General features: G+C 44.9%; 1 protein-coding gene across 1 annotated transcript; it reads right to left on the reverse strand.

The window, feature by feature from the left end:
- Positions 1 to 618: 618 nt before the first annotated feature.
- LOC108672878 (probable cytochrome P450 49a1) lies at positions 619 to 14,583 on the reverse strand. Its single transcript, XM_018160631.2, has 10 exons — positions 14,150 to 14,583; positions 12,334 to 12,574; positions 11,355 to 11,471; positions 11,083 to 11,159; positions 7,708 to 7,909; positions 5,480 to 5,651; positions 5,089 to 5,255; positions 4,541 to 4,619; positions 3,474 to 3,677; positions 619 to 2,173 (listed from the first exon to the last, which is right to left on the reverse strand). The coding sequence occupies exons 1-10, from the start codon at positions 14,499 to 14,501 to the stop codon at positions 2,060 to 2,062; spliced, it is 1,725 nt and encodes a 574-aa protein (XP_018016120.1). The 5' UTR covers positions 14,502 to 14,583; the 3' UTR covers positions 619 to 2,059.
- Positions 14,584 to 15,853: the final 1,270 nt, after the last annotated feature.

A 15,853-nucleotide genomic window follows, 5' to 3' on the forward strand; every position in this document is an offset into this window, starting at 1 on the left:
AATTTTGGAAATCATAATTCCAAATTTCACTGCTGTTACGGGAGTCTAAGAGTTTTGATTTTTGCCTGATGGAGTCATTCCATGATTCTTTGATTTAATTTACCAGGCAGTAGCACGTTTGATGCCGTACGGTACAGTCGGTGCTGACTTGATCGCTGTGGCTCTGCGGTGCTCACGCCAATAGCAGCCAATTGCACAGTAACCTCTGACCTTGGGCAAAATTTCGCCTGAGCATAAAGAAAATGAATTATATCTAATTATATGTAACTTTCAAAGACGCAATTCATGCCGCAAGTGCGAGGAAAAACCATTTGGTGTTTCTGGGCAGCAGTGGACGAGATAAATGCTGCAAAGCGTTTCAAGACACCAGAAAATATTCATCAGACTTCGTGGTAGATAATTTTATCGTTAACTTATTAATTTACGAGCAGCGGAAGTAGCACCGAAAGCATTCAAAGCAATTCGCACCTGGAGCGCAGCATGAGCAGCCATTCGGTTAGCAAGACAGCAGATTGCTGACGTAAGGAAAAGATCTTCCAGTAACAACCAACACAACTTGCCAACCCAGAACAATCGGTAGTCGGTAACACGCGTAGGCTGTAAAATTATAGCAAAGGCAATAATAAAAACTTATATTTTGTTACGATAACTCGTTTGAATTTAGTGCACTGATACAGATTACAAAATACCGCCGTTTACCCACTAATAAAATATATAGATGGATTAACAATAAATGTTCAACGACACAACAAGAGAAGTCATTTCAGAAATGCTTTTTTGGTGTGAATATAAAATATTGGTAAAAGTAACGTTCGACGCTGGAACACAGCTTAATTTCTAACATAACAATAGCATATGATGGTTACTCTTACATATCAAATAGTAGTATATATTATATATATATATAGTTAAGCTTTACATTCTTCAGTTCAGTCTCCTTCAGTTGATTATATCAGGCAGTGGGGCGAGTCTTCCGAGTCCATACAAAGATAACTATTAGATAGAAAATACTAAACATATTAAAAATGTAAATTCTAATTTAATTTAGGATAAGAAGAAAACATAGCAAGCCTCTTTTCTGGGCACGCTTACAGAAGCGCGCCGGACAGGCATCGTTAGGACCCATACTAACCACCGTTCATAGCAAGTTACTATAAGTAAATTATTATGGCAGGGCTCCGGCGTGAAATAGATAAGCTATCTGAAGCGCTAGCAAACCTTTTCCTACTACCACTACTAATTGTCAATTCTATTAATAATTTTACAGATGATTCATTCCGGTTAGGAACGACGACGTAAATTTGCCCCAGAGCATGAACAGAACAAGGCAGCTCAGCAAGAACTAGTGATCAGGCATGACAAATGCGGCAGATAAATTTATTGCACTACCAACTGCTTGGGGCACGGCAAAATAATCTCCAGGGAGCCCTACACGTGAATATTCTCAAATAATTAACATAATTTAAAATGTGACAAATAATATTATAGTCGAATAGCGGTCATGGTCCAGTTTTGTCGACTTGCATAATGAGAGAATTCAGTTGTTTGTGTGCCACTCGCACTCTCAGGGCATAGGCTAATTATGTTTGAGCTAAAATTAGTTAATAAAATCGTTTGTACTGCGAAGAATAACTAAGATTTGCTCATTAATATAATACAGGAAGCCTACCTGCCGGGATAAGAATGACGATTACATATATTCCCATAAAGTCACCGGCTCTCCGGCTTATCACCTCACAACCAATGCCAATGCTCCAAGATGATATCAAAAATTTGCAATATTAATATCTGAAGACTAATTTTTGACCCATACAAAGATTTATTTATCCAATTAAACGGGTCGCCTTTTATTGATTATATATAACAAGATTATTAGGTGCCGTCCGCTCGTGCAACGCAGGTAGGCAGTGCATTGCAGGAACAGTTGATGTTGAAAGACGAAGGCACTTGTGGTTTGTCTGTAGCATGAGGCGCTGTTGACAGCACGATACGGGGACGCGTTGGTGACAGCTTGCCACGAAACGTAAGCCAAGATTGGCACGCAATTCGAGAGGGCGAATCAGTTCCTCGGGTGGAACTTAAAGGCGAGCTGAGTGGCGGGCTTGAGGACAAGCTGCGTCTTCACCTCCATCTCTTCGTCAGACTCGAACGTCACCGTGTACTTCTGCAGCATCTGAAATGCACTGCTCGTTGGAAAAGAATATCGAAGCACAATACCTTATAAATTTTCGTGAACGTTCTTAACACTAATGGGTAAATCTTTGGATTTAGAATACATCTAAACATTGATATTAGTTTCAAGTAAAGGTTAGTTGTCCAGGTTTATTAAGTAAAGTCACAAATTTTTGAAGTAAATAAAGATTTCGAACTTTGCCAGGATGAAGAATGCATACGAACATATTTGATCGTATTTATGGGCTCATTCACTTGATGCACCTCGGAGAAGTAAGACGAATACTTAGAAACTGTGGGCAAAACAAGCGAGGAAACCAAAGAACTTCTAGAGGGACGTTAGTTGAATGGACGAGCGCCACCGTAAGCGAGGAAACTACAGGCGCTTCGTAATTTATCACGCACTCTGTTGCTGGATAACAGATCGGAGAGCCGAAGCAAGATTATTTTGGATGCAGAGACTAGGGACTATTTGAAGAGGACACGGAAGGGCACCAGATCGTTCAGTAGAAGCGTGTCGAGAAGACTGGCAAGAAAGGCAGTGCCAAGATATAAATTTACCGAGGCGTCCGTAAGCTTTCATATAATATCTTCTGAGCAGGATCGGGATATGTGAGAATACCAGGAGAGCTCGAAGGTAAAGTACAGTCCATTCTCGAGCAACATGATAAGTGACGGCACGCGGCAAAAGGAAGATACAAGACGCGTGGAAACGAACGCCAGTAAGATAGAACTCTTCGTAACCCCCACCATTCGTACGTGATGCACAAAATAGCAAGAAGGCAAAGTGAAACATAAGATCTCGGAACCCAGTTGAGATGTCCGACGCTCAAGGGCACGCATTTCAATGGAAACGAGAACGATGCTGATTGAATACATTACATTAGGGGAAAAAACACTTAGAAGATAACAAAGGATAGCAGATAAATGGGAAGATAAACTCAAACAGAGCACGTCACGAACGTCTCCGAGGCACCGCTAGAACTGAGACAGGAGCAAAACGAACAAATGGAATGACTCCCAAGACTGCAAGGATGCGCACAGGTTGCTGGTTACGAGGGGTCAGGGTGAGTAACGAGCAACAGGTTTGGTAACGCTTGACTAAACAGGAATAAGTCAAGACGACATAAACCAGCGCTATGAAGTTACTTACAAAAATGAAGCACTCTCTTCGCTTCCTCCTACTATTCCTTACTATATAAGGGCGTAGACTTATTTAATTCAAATAAGTAAGCTAGAGAATATCCTTTAGTGCTCCTCCCAACATCAGCTCCAGCACAACAGTGGATCGTAGTTCTCACCCTGATGAGGAAGGTGTATATCTCCTGCTCGGCCAGACGCTTGCCGATGCACATCCTGGTGCCGTGGGAAAAGGGCAGCGACGCGAAGGGATGGATGGCGCCGTAGGGGCGGTCGCGCTGCCACCGCTCCGGCAGGAACTCGAGGGGCCGAGGAAAGTATTCCTCCATGCGGGATATCACGGCGTTGAAGCCCATGGCCAGCATCTGCAACGCAAGCACAGCTTGAAATTGCGCTTTTGACTGACGTTTTAAATACAGGAAAATAATTAGGTAGACTGTCATCTAGAACATATGAGACGAACATTAAGGTTGCTTGTGGAAGAACTTCTTATGGTGACAGTGATGCACAATTGCGCTCCACGTTAAAATAAAGCTATGAATGACTACAGCATTCAAACAATTAGAAAACTCAATATGAATATAACCGACTACCTTCTTCCAAAAAGCGCTTTACCAAAAAATTTAGAGTGTTGCCTGCTTCAACCTGGGTTCATTGTCGCGTACAAACTAAATCAGCTGATAATAGATCATAGGCTTAGAAGAGTGACTAAGTCAATTCCAATATTTCAACTTTTTTAAATGTAAAAATTAATATTACATTTAAATGGAAACATATTTTATTACTGGCAGGAAGTTGTTTTTTGAAACTTCATAACACACGAGGTTAACGTGCCAGGCTATGCAGAATAATTCTAGACATGAGGGAAGCTCGCCCAGCATTTGTTCTGCGTAGAGTAGAACGCTTAATGGCGCGTGAATTGCATGTCATGCCACGCAGTGCGGGAGGCGAAGCAATCAACCTGGTGGGGCCTTGTAGCCCGACACTCACCCCGGCAGGAACCTTGTAGCACTCACCCCGGCAGGGACCTTGTAGCCCGACACTCACCCCGGCGGGGACCTTGTAGCCCGACACTCACCCCGGCAGGAACCTTGTAGCACTCACCCCGGCAGGGACCTTGTAGCCCGACACTCACCCCGGCAGGGACCTTGTAGCCCGACACTAACCCCGGCGAGGACCTTGTAGCCCGACACTCACCCCGGCAGGGACCTTGTAGCCCGACACTCACCCCGGCGGGGACCTTGTAGCCAGACATGACGACGTCGTGCGTCAATACACGAGCGTTGCCGAAGGTCAGGGGGTACAGTCTGCAAAAAAATCACTCTTACATTATTATACCGCATTTTTACCTGGCAGTCAGGACAGATGTTCAGCAATAAACGTATAATCTAGGTGTGCAGAAGAAAAAATACAAACGAGATCTTGTGTGTATCAGAAACTAAGACATAAATGAGCGACCAGGCAGAGAACAACACCTGCTCACTGGAGCTTCTGCTTCCATAAATATAGTTAATTGAAGTTGAATTCTATAATCAAATTTGTTTAATTAAACAAATCATTCTGAAAGCGGGCCTCACGTCAGAAACGATCGTCTGTTAATTAATCTCACTCAATAAGCAACATCTCCACTGGGAGATGCACTACTGCGACAGCCAAAACAAAAGTTTATGCAATATCTTTAAATCGCCGTTCACAATTTGATGTGTTTCGCTAGCCAAGTTAGTTTCGTACAGCAAGCACTGTATCAGACCGCGATGTCGGCTGCCTTGAGGGCACCTGAGGGTCTCCTTGACGGCGTTGACGATGCAGCTGAGGGCGGCGAGGTGCTCAGGCGTGAGGGGCTCGCCCCTCCTCACCACGGCGTCCACCTGCCGCTGCAGGCTCCGCTGCACCTCAGGGTTACGCGCCAGCAGGTACAGGGCGAAGCCCACCGTGTGAGAAGTCTTGAAATTTCAAGAAAATCAAGACATAAGAACGTTAATAACATTTTATGTTGGCAATAAATACAGCGATGAATACAATAGCCTGATAAGTATTAAAACAAAATAGTGGATGGGATTCTAGATAATTTACGTGTGGATGCGGATCACATGAAGGTCCCTCAGTGCTCAAGTGTCCGCAAATAATATGAGGCTGGCCCCATATGACAGTTTGTCTTGGGCCCCACCGTGTCTATGCCGGCAAAAAGCATGTCGAGGATCATGGTAGCAACATCGCTGCGGCTGAGGCCTTCCGTGTTTAGGAAGGTCTCCATGATGGTGAGCTGGCGGTCGGGGTCTCCCGTGGCCTTGGCCTCCTCCAAGCGGGCCTCCGCCTCCCGCATCGCCCCAGCCGCGAGTCTGAGGACATTTGTGAGGTCTCGTAAATATACTAGCATCATTGTCAGCCTAAAAGATATTCCGTAAAACCTTTTACTACAGCCAGATTCTTCAAAACAATAATAGTACTGAAGCAGAACTGTTTCAATCGTTCAACATACAAATAAATGCCATTTGCTTAACCTTAGCAGTGATGTTGCAATTTTTCCTAAAATATGAAAAAATTTAACAAGTTCCAGTATGCAAATCTGAGGACAAAATTGTGGATCGCACAAAGAGTCCTGCATTATTGACATAGCAAATTAGAATGAATTTTAGAGCATTGGTTTCTTTTGATACTCGATGAGAATCAGATTATCTATTCCGGATTATTTTAATCTACAGGGTCCACAATGAAAGTAATGAGCATAATGCTATTATGGCGCGACGATAAATGGCAGCACGGTAAAACCGGCTGAGAAATGTGGTGGGAGATATGCCCTTTCAATGCATCCTGTCGCCAGTTGAGTTCGAACAGTATGAGCGGAGATACGTGCCTCCCCTTGAAGTCTGTTTTCGACTTTTGAAACATAGCGCGATGGAGCGTTTGCTGGAACAACGATACGCCATAGTTTTGCGTGAGGCTTGGAAGAAATGCAACCGAAACATTCCAGATGCTGCAGGAAGCCTTCAAGGACGACTGCATTTCATGATCACAATCTGGGAAGTGGCACAAGACGTTCAAGGAGGGCCGGGAGGAGGTTGCCGACGAACCCCGTTCTGGACGCCCAACAACAACCCGAACTGAAGAGAATGTGGATCGTGTGCGCGAAGTTTTACCATCAAAACGATCATCATTGTCTTCTTTGACATGCAATGAAGAGTCCATTGTGAGTTTGTACCGCAAGGACGAACTGTAAACTCAGCCTTTTCCACGTCCAACACCATATTTGCATATTACAACGTTAGAGGCATTCCCTTCGAGGAGTTTCAGGGTGCCTTTCAGGCGTGGCAAAGACGTCTCCGCAAGTGTATTGATGCAGGAGGAATGTATTTTAAAGAATATTGAACATTTGTACTAATTACGATCAATAAATGTTATTTGCCAGAAAATGCTCATTAATTTCACAATGCACCCTGTATCTTATCATTCCACGCCTTAGTAAAATCTCTACCAATAAAATAATTAAATACAAGTGATGTGCACCACCAAGTTCCTGTTAATTATCACAGCATTCAGGAGCGGAGTCAAATACTGAAAAGTTACTCATTCCAACAATACGACTGCTGATATTGACGCAGAAGAAATTAATGTTTATCCACTTCATTTGTAAATTGACATCACGGCTGTCAGCGCCGCATGCCGGACAATCCAAAGGACGTTGGGTAACAAACATTAAACTGAAGTTTATGATTTGTGACGGTCTTGTGAAATGGCTGCCGTTATGATGAAGAAGGGAAATGTGATACCAGGAGACATGGTGAACTGAGATAAAAACTTACGGTACTGTTGGCAGGGGTGGTTTAGGCTACTTTAGGTTACCCACTTGCCCCTCTCATGTGTGTTACTGTGTACATTTTCTTTTGAAGTGTTTAAATATTTTATTAACTCAACTAAAATTATTCCTATTTTTTCAGATCAGGGCTTGATTAGTCATTAATGATCTAATGTCAAAACTCAAAAGCTATTCTATAGAGTGGTGCTGGATAAATAGCTGTCCCGCGCTTCCTATAAACCTCCTAACTAACTCGATATTAGAAGCATTTTGGTGGTGTGCATTTTGCTCATTGGTCTGTGTGCATCTTCACTTGGCGTCATCTCTAGTTTAGCTTCAGTTAATCATTCGTATACATTTTCCTTCGTTCTGTCATTTTCCTGTCATTTTTACTGAATGAGATCCCAATAGTTATTAGAACCAGTATTTGCGTCTCATTTTCCTTTTCAACCTTAAGTCATCATATTAGTTTATTAATCTTTAGTTCATTCTTTGTTACCAACCAGGTAGACAAAGTAGGCGACGAGTTCGTCTCAGCGGCGTTGAGACACCGCTGCACACATCAGCCGCATAAATCAGCTGCAAATACCAGTTGCACTCACTCGAGGAAGGCGGCGTGCGACGTCTCGAGTTTCGTGTACGACGCCGTGCGGAAAAACTTCCATAAATGGAAGTTCATTTCAGTTTCGTTGAGGGCGGAGAAGAGGTCGTTGACGTGGCGGATGAGCTGCACGGGCAGCGCGTCTGGGCTGATGTTGGGCTCCAGGCAGCCCAGTTCACGGTTCAGCGCCACCAGCCCAATGCCTGCGCACATATAAATAGTTATTAATTTGATATATAAATAAATAAATGATAAATCAGATGCAAAACTGGGACAACAAACCCAAGTCAATATTAGGCTTGGCGCAACAAATGAATATTAGGCCGTGCCTCGCGCGACGCAACAAAGCTACGAAAGAAACGTGATTAATGCCAAAATTCTTAGGGCATATAAGAAGAAGAGAAGTAACACAAATCTTCATTATCACACCTTAACTATTTATGGAGCAAAGTCAAAATTTAGGAGATGAATGAGACAAATGTCAAGTAAGCAGAGCTTGTGTTTGTTGTTCGTTGCGACTGTCACGCTTGCCGGGGGGAGGCTCAGGTTGTGGGTGGGGGGCAGGCACCGGAAGAGGGGGGAGATGGGCGAAGGCAGGGAGGGTGGCCAGGAATGCCGCTGCCTCCACGGGGCTGTCCCACAGTGAGGAGACGCTGAGGGGCGTGGGGAAGGCAGGGCAGGCGAAGAGGTGCTGGACGGACTGGAGGCGATCCCCTCATTCCGGGCAGGCAGAGCTAGGGGAGCGTCCGTTCCTAGCGGAGTAAGACGTCAGGAAGCTGCAGTATCCCGAGCGGAGCTGAGATAGTGCCAAACGGTAGGGGCGCGGTAGTGAGGCCTCCACTGATGCAATCGGCAGTGGTGGGGCTGCAAGTACGGCGTTTATGGCGTCGGTCGCCGCAACGCGGGAGGCGATCTCCCTGTGGAGGGACCGCTTGGCCTCTCCGTTGGCACCGTAGGGCATTATACCATTAGCCAAGAATGGTGTGACCAGGTGGCCGAACCTCGACTGGTTGGAGGCTTTCATAGGGCGGTCCCCGAGTGGAGCAGAAGCGATGCGGAATGAGGTATGAGAGGGCTGGAGGATGCTAGCGAGGAACTTGGCACAGGCCAGGTCCAGGTGCGCGGACAAAGGTAGGACGCCGGTCACCTGGTGAAGATGGGCAATCGGGGCCATTTTGAGGCAGCCGGTGGCTAGTCTCAATGCAGTGTTTTGTATGGTTTGAAGGCTAGAAATTGCTGTGCGTGAGGCGACAGGGTACCAGATGGAGGCCGCGTAGTTGAGGATTGGGCGCGTGATGGTTCGGGAGGTGGCAATAATGTCCTCCTTGTAGAAGCCCCAGTTAGTGTCGGCAAGGGCTTTTAGGACGCGAAGTGATCCCTTCGCTTTCGTGGCAATGGCTCTTACACGAGAGAACTTGAAATGCGTATCCTATGTGACGCCTAGGATTTTGGGGGTTTTATCGAGGGGGATGATGCCGTTGCAGACTGTGGCAGCAGGGTGGGATCGAGATTGGTGGGTGTCTGGGGTGAAGAGCGTGGCCACGGACTTGCCAAGAGCCACGCCGTTTCTTGGCAGCCGACCAATCCGAGACGTTCCGAAGGAGCACGGTGAGCTCAGCCTCGGCAGCGTCGAGCCTTGGGACGACACGAAGGTGGTAAGGTCGTCCGCATACGAGGCAATGTTGGGGGTCGGCACTGGGATATCAGAGATGAAGTGGTTAAAGAAGGCCGGCGAGATGACCGAGCCCTGGGGCACTCCCGAGTGAATAGCTCTGAAAGGCGATTGCGTTCTGAGGTAGAGGCAGGATGCCTGCCTGCCTCTAAGGTAGCAGCACAGCCATCGGACCAGGTTATGATGTATGTCCGAGGCCGCGATCATGCTCAGAAGGAGAGGGTGGTCGACACTGTCGAAGGCCTTCGAGAGGTCGACTGTGCGGGCTGGAGGGCGCCGAGAGTTAAAACTCGTCGCGATCTGGTGCGCTAGCGGGAGGAGGGCGGTGACTGTGCAGTGTCCCGGCTTGAAACCATGTAGCGAGGAGACGATGGTGAGAGATCCTAAGATGTATGGGAGCACAAGACGCTCTAGGATCTTTGCTGCAGGGCAGAGGAGGGAGATGGGGCGGTATGAGGAGCCCTGGTTTCCAGGTTTGCCCGGTTTGAGGATTAGAATAATTATTGAATTTTTCCAAATGGATGGCATAGAGGCTGTGGAGACGGGGATGTTAAAGATACGGGTAAGGAACTGGAGGCCACGCGGGCCAAGGTGCTTAAGATGAAGGCCGTCAGGACCCCGAGCGGAAGAGTTGTTGGCGGCTGCGATGGCGAGCTTCACCATGCCGGGTGTGAAAGGGGAGAATTGCCTGTCGAGGGGATGTTCGGCCCTGATTCGACGTATTAGGCGGCGGGTGGAGGGGCTCAGAGTGAGGAGCAATCGAAGTGAAAAGCTGGCAGAAGGCGAAGGAGATCTTGCGCTGAGAGGAGAGGGAATTCAGACCAAATTGGATTGGCTGATTAGTGGGAGGGCGGTTACGCATTCCCGCTTGGGAGCAGAGGAGATTCCAGTGTTTGGATTGGTTGGTACGTCTGCTGCAAGATGCGTTCGCCAGGTGTTCCTGGCGTGGGCCTGTATGGAGATGCCGATTTCCAGGTTGAGTTCTGGGAGCCGGGGTTCGGTTGGGTTGCGCGCCCTGATGTCATCCCGTCGCTCGATGAGCAACAGGGTGTCAGGGTTGACTGATGGGGAGAAGTCCTTCCGGAATCCGGCAGGGATATGCTGTCTGGAATCAGTCGTCAGGACTTCTCTCAAGGTCGACTCTCCGCCACACGAGGTGGAGGGGAGGGACCATCTCGAGAGCCGCTTCGATGGCTGCCGTGTAGGCGGGCCAGTCAGCTTTCTTAAAGTTGATGTGGAGTCCGACCATCCCCGACCCCCGGGCGGCAAGGCGGTTCGGGGAATCATCAGAGGTAGGGAGATGGATCAGGATGGGCAGGTGGTCCGAGTTGAGGGCGACTTGAGGAGTCCAGGAGGTGTTGAGGAGTAGGTGACCGCTGAGGAGGAGCTTGTGTTTGGCCATGGCGGTCAAACATCCACAACGAAATTGACAGCAACTTGTGGAACTTGCCACCTAGTCACCATATTGGAGCTTGCAACCTAGCATTGCAGCTTCCTAACCATATTGTCACCAGTACAATAGTGTATAGTCTACGAGCAACAACGCATCATTAACGGATGGTGTTTCAAGTTATCATATTCCTGCTAATGATTAGGGCTCATGGACAGTGGCAACAATCTCAGGAGATGTCTGAGAAAACAATGCATGAGTGATGACAACCTGACCACATGCCTCTCAAACTGATGGCAGTGAGCCATACTCACATTCCAGGGCCCACTTGTAGAGCTCCTGCAGGAAGTCTGCAGGAACTTGGCCGGTCTCGGCCTGCAGTAGGTCGATCCTGCAATGAAAATGCAGCATAAGCACTAATGTACGTCGTTACTGACAAGCATTAGCAGTAAACATGTGATATAAGCCTAGCTGGCAACCTCCTGCATGGCACACTGACAACTGCCACACCACATTACCTGTTCCCTCACCAGCATCTGTCATCCGCAAGCAACACCAGCACCTCACCAGCACTGTCCCCCCCCACCTGTCCATGAACTTGTTGGTGGCGCCGTCCACAGCAGGCAGGTACATGGCGACGTTCTTGGGGCGCAGCAGCGGCACCTGCACGCGGCTACGGAGCCGCCACCACTCATCGCCGTTCCTGGTTGATTGTTGGCAGGAAATGAACAAAATAAAATGTTTGGACCATTCATGACAGCTGGTTTGCTTGTGCTCAATGTCAGGGGATGAAATAACTTGCGAGCCCAACTTACCAATACCACTTTGACAGTAGTTGAAGAGGCCACCTGCATGACCATGAGATGCTGAATGATAGCAATTAATTTCCCTAACACTTATTTACTTCATACTTAAAAGAAGATAGGTTTTCAAGCATGGAAAACAGGTATACTGTACAGTGGGTGCAACAAGTATCTGAGACATAGGAACAACTTTATTTAATTAAAGCTTATTCAACAAAATAACAAACACCATTCTAATGGTGTTTATGTTATGGTGTTAACTATGTGTTGGATACTTTTTGAACCTTGACTAATACAAAATTGCAATTATCAGGTAAACACTTCATGATATTGTTGTTTTGAAATGACATCTGTATTTCCAATGTTAATTTACAATAGAATACGTAGTGTTTGTATATGTTATTTTGTTAAATAAGGTTTAATTAAATAAAGTTTTTCTTTTGCGTTGAATACTTTTTGCACCCACTGTATATCCCAACAAATATAACAAAAATTCATTTCATCATTCATCAAATATTTGTTATTCTTTTTGATTCAGATGATAACAGTCATGAGCCCCTCCTCTTCTGATCACTCCTAGTCCTGCAGACCTTCTTCTGGACCTTAATCTTAAGACCTTCTGACGGCCATCCACTGCAAATTAAGCTCAAACTAAATTTACGCATTCCCACTAGGAAATGCATCCTAAATAATTTGAAATGAACTAGTAAAAAGAATTTACCATATTTTTTAATACAACTCAAATTAGCAAGGCATCCTTACTCGGGTAGGAGGCCGGTCTTTTTGTCAAAGTAGTTGTCTTTGGCACGCAGCCGGACGCTCTTGAGGCTGTCAAAGCCCAAGCGGATAGGGTTCTCCAAAGTACTCTTAAGGAAGACCTCAATGTCATCAGGGTTGGTGGTGCCCACAATGGGGGGCATGCCAATGTTGTGGAGCTTGAAAATGCTGCCATATTCTTGTACAAGAGCCCCCCAAAACTTGTAGTAGTTGCTAGGGTCAAATTCTGCAGGCAGAAAGATTACCCAATAATGCCCTGTGGCAACTTGCCACGTGAATGAATAGTTTTTCAATACAATGAATGTTTTGAATAACAGTGGAGTGCATGGGTAATGAGACAAGAATGTGCTGAAGATCTTACTGAGTCAAAGCATTCAGCAGAATTCTTGGCTGTTCAGTTGACATTATATATCTATTGTGCCGTGATTGTGACCAGTGGTGTTACTGTGGCAGTGATGCCTGCTTCTTATAATCAAGTGGTAGCACTGTTAAACACCTATTATTATAACATTGTTTTAGGTAGATAATTCTAATGGGTATTGTATGATCATTACAATAGGTAGGTAAGATATACAAGTGTCAGGGGTTAATTGGCAATAAAATAATAGGAATGTCATTTGTAGATTCTAGCACAATTAGTGTAAGTACTTTATTACAGCCCTCGCCAACATTCACGACATAAGCATCATAATAAGAGGAAATTAACGGGTTATCCTATGAAATTCTGTGTACTGCATCATAATGAGAAAACCATTTAATCATTCAGTAGATAGTGAATAATGCAAAACTGCAGCCAAATCACGAGCACATGACAACAGGCCATGTAACATCAAAGGTATAAAAAATTACTTTTTAAGACAACACTTCTAAAGAATCCAGTGTCTCCGGTGATACACATGTACAATGAATTTCTAATTTTATTATGAAATATTAAAATAATAATTTTTTATTTCATTTTTAAATTAAAAAACTTTAAAAAATTTCAAAAGTATTTAGTCTGTCAATTGATACATGCATTGTCTCCGACTTTAATCAAGTGTGCAAAATTTCAGATCGATTGGAAAGGTAGAAGTGTGTTAACTATCGATTATAAGATTTGTAGCAGACAGACAAACAAGAAGTGAAGTTAAAGAGAAGTGTTGTAATAAGTGGTCTACAGGTGGCAGGTATAAACAAGTGGTAGGTAGTGATAAATGCAAGGTTGCCAATCTAATAACAGAATTCAGTTCTCCACAGTCCACACTTATAGGTGAACTGGATGCATCTTCAAGTATCAGCTGTTACAGAATAAGATTTCAGCAATGGTTATGGCATCATTTTGCTCACACTAATGCGATCTGAAAATTAGCTAAGAATCCTCCTAGGTAATATTAACTCTAATGGGAAACCTAAAGCTAAACAAGGTTCAGCATAGGTGCTCATAGTCAAAGAATTATGTAGAGCGGCCTACAGCCTTGCATTTCAAAAGGCAAAGTTGCCTAACACAACAGCTAAATAGACAAAAATTAGTGACAATAATGGCCTATGCAGGGCTTCAGATTCTCAGGTTTGACTACAATGAAGTTGAAATGATTCAATGTCAATGACACAAGAGAAAATAATGTGAATGAAGGTCTTGATACAACAATTAAATGACAACAAAATAATAGCATGATCAATATACAATCAAGCATGAATAACGTAATGAAAGACAGTCAAATGGCAATGCGTTTATGTGAGTTCCACCCATTGATGGAAATGTGGGGACATGAATGATATTTACATTTGCACAGTATAATGAAAATACTTCAAGAAAACATACCCTTATGAGTGACAATGAAGAGAGTGTTGCCTACAAGGGGAAGTGGTGAAGGGCCAGGAATTTCAGAAAATTCTTTCAGGCTTTCTTTCCTCACAGGTGAAGGCTTGGCAGTGACAGCACCAGCAGCAGCTTCTGAGCTTGTCCTCAGGGAGCGGCAGTTATATCTTGAAGCCTTGGCAGCCATGGCAGGCAGTCGTAGCATGGGATTATACATTCTGCTTTTGGATGAGGAGCAATCAATTGCTCCATCATGGACGTTTCTCACATTTCTGGTATTATAAATGGCCAAAATACTGACCCTCTGCAGATGAAATTGTCCAAGAAAGGAATATGCTTGACTAATGGAAGCCATTATAAATGGACTGGTTTGTGATGGAGTTAAATATAATAAATTTAAATATAATAAATTTCTGGAACATAATAAATATATCACTACAACATAAATCTCAAAGCCTCTGCAATCCTCCAACACAGTATTTTTTTTAAGCACAGACTTCAGAAACTCCAGGGAAAAGAAGTCATTCAGGTTGGAGTCACAAGAATAGATGCAAAAGTGAGCACATGTTTCAATAGGAAATAGTTGAGCAATTATGCTTAATGAAAAATACAAAATTCAATGTATCAGGTGGAATACTACTAGTCTCTAACATTTAAAACATATTATTCTTCTGAGTAGACATGTATATTTTCACTCATTGCAATTTGTTATTTCTCACTATTCTGCTATCACTTCTGATTTATCTCTTCCTATCCTGTTATCACTATTGATTTGTTATCTCTTACTATCCTGTTATCTCTCGGGAGCCTTGAAAAATATTAATGACCTCAAGCATCAAAATGTTAATAACATAGGCCACTACAAGGTAATTAAATAACTAACCAATGACAATTGCTGAATAACATGACCAGTAGCAAGGGTATGTTGCAAAAAATATAACTCAGTACTCACTGCAGTGAGTGACAAGAGAGCATATTTTCTCATCAACAAAAACATGAAGTCACAGACAGACAGATGGACATGAGCACAGCAGCGCCTTTTTTCCATAAATGAGAAAATGCACTAAAAATTGGGCCAAGCCTTTTCTCAACCACCAAGCTGTAGTCCCCACATCAGACCCTCAAGGGCAGTTACTGCCTGGCACAGACATCCATTAAGCTGTAGTCCCCACATCAGACCCTCAAGGGCAGTTACTGCCTGGCACAGACAGCCATTAAGCTGTAGTCCCCACATCAGACCCTCAAGGGCAGTTACTGCCTGGCACAGACAGCCATTAAGCTGTAGTCCCCACATCAGACCCTCAAGGGCAGTTACTGCCTGGCACAGACAGCCATTAAGCTGTAGTCCCCACATCAGACCCTCAAGGGCAGTTACTGCCTGGCACAGACAGCCATTAAGCTGTAGTCCCCACATCAGACCCTCAAGGGCAGTTACTGCCTGGCACAGACAGCCATTAAGCTGTAGTCCCCACATCAGACCCTCAAGGGCAGTTACTGCCTGGCACAGACAGCCATTAAGCTGTAGTCCCCACATCAGACCCTCAAGGGCAGTTACTGCCTGGCACAGACAGCCATTAAGCTGTAGTCCCCACATCAGACCCTCAAGGGCAGTTACTGCCTGGCACAGACAGCCATTAAGCTGTAGTCCCCACATCAGACCCTCAAGGGCAGTTACTGCCTGGCACAGACAGCCATTAAGCTGTAGTC

Source organism: Hyalella azteca, unplaced genomic scaffold, assembly GCF_000764305.2.
Source record: "Hyalella azteca isolate HAZT.00-mixed unplaced genomic scaffold, Hazt_2.0.2 contig7384, whole genome shotgun sequence".
Taxonomy (NCBI): domain Eukaryota; kingdom Metazoa; phylum Arthropoda; class Malacostraca; order Amphipoda; family Hyalellidae; genus Hyalella; species Hyalella azteca.